The sequence below is a fragment of the Penaeus monodon genome, chromosome 3 (assembly GCF_015228065.2).
Source record: "Penaeus monodon isolate SGIC_2016 chromosome 3, NSTDA_Pmon_1, whole genome shotgun sequence".
In the NCBI taxonomy this organism is placed as follows: domain Eukaryota; kingdom Metazoa; phylum Arthropoda; class Malacostraca; order Decapoda; family Penaeidae; genus Penaeus; species Penaeus monodon.
Window position 1 is genome coordinate 19,756,175 of NC_051388.1, and position 5,000 is coordinate 19,761,174.

Consider the following 5,000-nt stretch of genomic DNA (forward strand, 5'->3'; position numbering starts at 1 on the left):
TTAATGGAGATCGGCACCCCTAATCGCTCATATAGTTGGTTTGTGCATAGGCAGTAGGTGATAATCCCTGAATGAGTATATTGCCAGAGCTAAAGAAGTCTTACAGAAACATGGCGTGAATAATATACATCTGAAGTTTATTCTTCAGATTATTCAAATTACGCAACAACTTCGCATTTTTCCCTTTGTTTATTTATTTATTTTTTTTCGGTTTTATGATATTTTGTATCACAAAAGCATGTAATCCAATATCTCTAACCATTATGCAACTATTATCAACTGTGTCTTTTTGTCAGATCATGATTTTAAATGAACTTTTCACTTCCTTTCACTTTCATCTTTATGTGTTTATCTGCAGTTAATGGGTGACATGATATGCAGAAATTTTATCAGAATTTTACATAGAATTGAATGAACTGAATATAATTTCTTCAAAATTGTATGAAAAGAAGCCTGCCTATGTGCATGTATGTAGCTATTAGAGATATGCTAACTTTCATATAGTGTAAGTCAATATGAATACTGCTACTCACTCTTCATTCGATACTGTTACTCTGATATAAGACATGAGCTGATAATTAAAATGATGCTAGTATTCTTCCATATATTTTATATATAGGGTATATGTAAATTTTAACCTTCAAATATAATGAACTTATGACTTTGATTTCACAAACATGACTTTGTCTAGAATCACCTATTTGTAGAATATAAAATTAATAGTAGTGGCCATATTTCCATCTTGTCAGTAATGATGTGAAAAAAGTGGCTGGATATAGTCCACACCAATAGTATGTATTTATGTGTATATGTATTCATGTATATATGTATGTATGTAGGTTGTTATGTATGTAAATGTGTGTATGTATGTGTACATACATTAATTTATTTTGTCCTTTGTATATGTTTGTAAGTTTATACTGCTAATTTTATATATTGCATTATATCATAAATGTCCTATATACTGTCTATATTCAAGAGACAACACCCTCTCAAAAGAAGATAGAGAAGGCTATATAAAGAATAATTAGATGTTAAGATTTAATAGATTAGAGTAGAAAATCAGTTAAGATACTATTCTATAATGAGGGTTCATTACTTGCAAAGTGTAAATTACAGCTGAGACAAAAGATTACATATTTTATAAGAATAGAAAGTGAAAATGGTATGTAATATTTCAGTGATATTTAATTATGACAAATCACACATATATTTTTTTTTAAACCTACAAAGGACAAAGTGCAGTAGTTCCCAGGTATAGTATGTGTGCACTGTAGACAAAACATAGCAAAAAGCATAAAGATAATTAGGCATTAAGATAGATAGAAAAAATGCATATGTCTCCTCTTCTGTGCACATGAAGCCCTGAACTATAATGTACTTTCAGGATGACGTCCTATCACATCACGGCAAAAATTTCACTGACACTGACACTAATGATGTCATGAGCCTATGTCCTGGTGCCTGGGAAGACCAGGCGTAGACATAGACAGGCTGGACAATATCTGAGGCACAACGTAACCTTTACAAAATTTACTTGAAATATTATCTCTTGTATGTAAAGTTAACGCACAAAGATTTTTTTTTTTTTTTTTTTGTGTGTGTGTGTGTGTGTGTGTGTGTGTGTGTGTGTGTGTGTGTGTGTGTGAGTGAGTGAGTGAGTGAGTGAGTGAGTGAGTGAGTGAGTGAGTGAGTGTGTGTGTGTGTGTGTGTGTGTGTGTGCATGCATGTGAGCGTGTGCATGCAAGTGAGTGTGTGCGTGCGTGTGAGCATGTGCGTGCGCGTGAGCATGTGCTTGCGTGTGAGCATGTGCATGCGTGTGTGCATGTGTGTGTGTGCGTGTGTGTGTGTTATTGTGATAGTGAGTGTGAGTGAGTGAGTGAGTGTGTGTGTCAGTGAGTGAGTGTTGAGTCTGTGTGTGTGTGTGTGTGTGTGTGTGTGTGTGTGTGTGTGTGTGTGTGTGTGTGTGTGTGTGTGTGTGTGTGTGTGTGTGTGTGTGTGCACATGCATATATATATGTTTCATTTATGCCTCATTTCTAGATTTGAAACGCCCGGAGAAAAACTTGTCTTGTGTGCACTACCAAGTCGAATCAGGATATTTTCTGACATTGTAATCATGATATTTATAACATATATCACACTGATATTCCCAAGAATATACATAAGTTAATTTTTCAACATGTCTTTAATCATGGAATGAATGTTAAAGCAGTATTATTTTTCAAGTTGATATTCTGATTCCAAATGTGAAATATTGAAATCTTAAATTTCTTTGTGCTTTATAAAAGATGTACCTTGTAGTCAAATAAATTTTGTTTATCACTTATCTAACATATATTATAATTATTTTATAACTGTGATGACTTAAATAAGAAATTACGACAAGATCATGTATATTTTAACCCATTCGTGATGGAATTTAGAAGCTTGAAAAATATATATTCATCCTGCTCTGTGTGTTTTTGGCTGAAGTGTACAGTTTTTCAGAAAGAGAGTCCAGAAAGAGACAATGAGCTAAACTACAAGTCATATTGTGATTGGAGTCATCTGGCCCCACGGGGTTAACCATATACTACAAAGCTGATTTTTACTGATGCTATTTCTTTTTGTTAATAAGTGAACCCACGTATATGTTAACAGAGAGGGCAACAGTGAACCAAAGTAGAGAACTTAAATTGAAGAAAAGGCCGTGAAAAAAGTCTGTCAGTTGCATAACATAAACCATGACAGTTGCATTGCATGTGAACATAATGTTCATCTAAAATGAGTGTCATGTCATGCACTATCAATCCTAGGCAAAATGTACTAGGCCACCTGTGAATGCTGACAGTGACTTTACACTTTTAGGTTTAAGGCATGGAAAACAGACAGGAATATTAACCCCAATTATTGCAAACTAAATCTGCACATCTGTAGAGAATGCAGAACATCCAGTTGTAATGATGGAAATGCTCAAGAATATGTTTTGATGTCACAAAAACTTACTATTCCATTTTTGGTTCTATTGCGATGCCTTTATCTCCGTCTTGTCATGAGATAAGGAGTGAAATAGTTGGAAATACCCTTACACATTCTGTAATTGCAGCTTTTTCAGGATAGTCACTTGTATGTATTCATAATGGCCATATTTGTTGACAGAATTATAACCATCAAGAACAAATATTTGGAGCTTAGTAGATAGCCTTGATAACAGATTAGGAAGCTGATTATTATCATCCTTACTCCATTACATGATATGTTCATTCCATTTCTGAAAATGTATTTGCCAAGTGTCTGTATTTATTTTTATTTTTCATCTAACAGACAGAAGAGGAATTTATATATAACTCTCTTGTTATATTTACAAAATATTTGCTATAGTTCCTCGCTTTGAAGTATCAGGAATAAATAACAGTTTTCAATATAATTTTCCAGGTATTATGTCGCTGAAGGAGTGAGGCTCCATTCACAGGAAACTTGGCGTCAGGTGGCTGGGTCAGAGGGTAAAGCCTTGGTGGAAAAATACATTGATCCTGTGGTAAGGTCATATAAAGAAATGCAGTATTGTTGTGCATATATTATGGGCAAATATTACCATAGATATGGTTGGGTGTAGATAAATGGATTAGTAGAATAATAATTTGTCCTCACAATTTAGTGTTATGTTCATCATACTTTATCAAATATTGTAGTATATATGACTTTGATAAGTAGGATGCCCAGCATGAGAATATATTTGTGAGGGGGTTTTCTATGCAGGTTGTCTACTATATTGAAGCAACAGAAGCGGACAATCATGCAGTACGCGAGGCAGCTTGTGCATGCATCGCAGAATTGGCCCTGAAGATAGCTCGAAGTGCTGTGCGAGCCCATGTGCCTGACTTGCTCCATGCTCTCACTGTGTGCTTCAGTGATGATTCGTGGCCTGTCAGAGATGGTGAGAATATTGAAGGGTTCAGTAAAAATGAATAGGGTGGGTCATGTGATTAATTTGGACTCATTACTTTCCATGAAGTAATTTTTAACTGTTTTATGTTATTATGATACATTATTTTATATCAGTTAAATATCTTTATATAATAATTTTGCGTGTTTTATTATCATTAAAGTACTTTATCTGGGTAATCATGTTAGGGAATGTTAAATGACCATAGATTCTTTATCCCATCAGCGGCATGTGTAGCTTGTGGAAACTTTATCCTGTGCTTCCCTGATGAGTCTCAGGGCACTTTAGAAGTGCTCTACCCTCTCTTCTTCACCAATCTCCAGGTAAGCAAAGTCCTGTCTTCTATGAAACATTGCATTTAATGTGCTTCTGTATCAGTAAGGATTCTGTGATTGTTAATTCAATATTTAATAATATTAGAAATGTTTTTCTTCAATGAACTTTATAAGAATACTAAATTCAGTACAAGATACTGTGAGAATATTTTTCTGACTATTTTTCAGAATATGTTTGTAAGGAGTTGATGTTGTAGAATATTTAAGTGGATATCCAACACTAAGAACTTGTATCATATGAATATTTGTGAATATTCAACTGAGAATTGTTTTTTACATTATTATTCCATGAGCATAATAGACACTCATGACTGTATTACTTCTGTGGATTGCTTTAGAGAAAGAGCAAAATTCTGTAACCAAGTTTTTTTTTTTTTCTGTTCATAATTTTAGATACATATGGTTGTATGGAACTGAGTATTTTTTTCCTTTCTTGATTATTATTTCACAGTGTTAATTGTAAATACTTACCAGTTATCCCAAGGTCATACTCTTCATATTCTCGTTGTTTTAGATAGAAAAAGAATATAAAAAAAAGAATATGAACTTATAATTTGAGATATGTGTCTGACCTGATCACAACTTCTTGTCAAAAAGATCTACAGGATGCTTGTTTGATTTAAAAAAAAATCACAATTTCTTTTTCTCCCTCATGGTTTTTCATGTGTGGTATGTAGAAACAAGTTAAAGAACAATAACTTTTGCAGGATAACATCCCCTCTGTTCGCCAAGGAGCAG

The 5,000-nt window shown here is 33.7% G+C and overlaps 1 protein-coding gene across 3 annotated transcripts in view; it reads left to right on the plus strand.

The window, feature by feature from the left end:
• LOC119593375 overlaps positions 1 to 5,000 on the plus strand; it is a 22,511-nt gene that overhangs the window by 9,759 nt on the left and 7,752 nt on the right. For all 3 annotated transcript variants that reach the window (XR_005230542.1, XM_037942308.1, XM_037942315.1), the window contains exons 9-12: positions 3,417 to 3,519; positions 3,741 to 3,918; positions 4,153 to 4,250; positions 4,970 to 5,000. The exon at positions 4,970 to 5,000 is cut by the window's right edge and continues 84 nt beyond it. Coding sequence is in view for 2 of the 3 variants with exons in the window: in XM_037942308.1 (XP_037798236.1) it covers positions 3,417 to 3,519; positions 3,741 to 3,918; positions 4,153 to 4,250; positions 4,970 to 5,000 (410 nt within the window). In the remaining variant the exon portion in view is untranslated. The remainder of the gene's footprint in view (positions 1 to 3,416; positions 3,520 to 3,740; positions 3,919 to 4,152; positions 4,251 to 4,969) is intronic.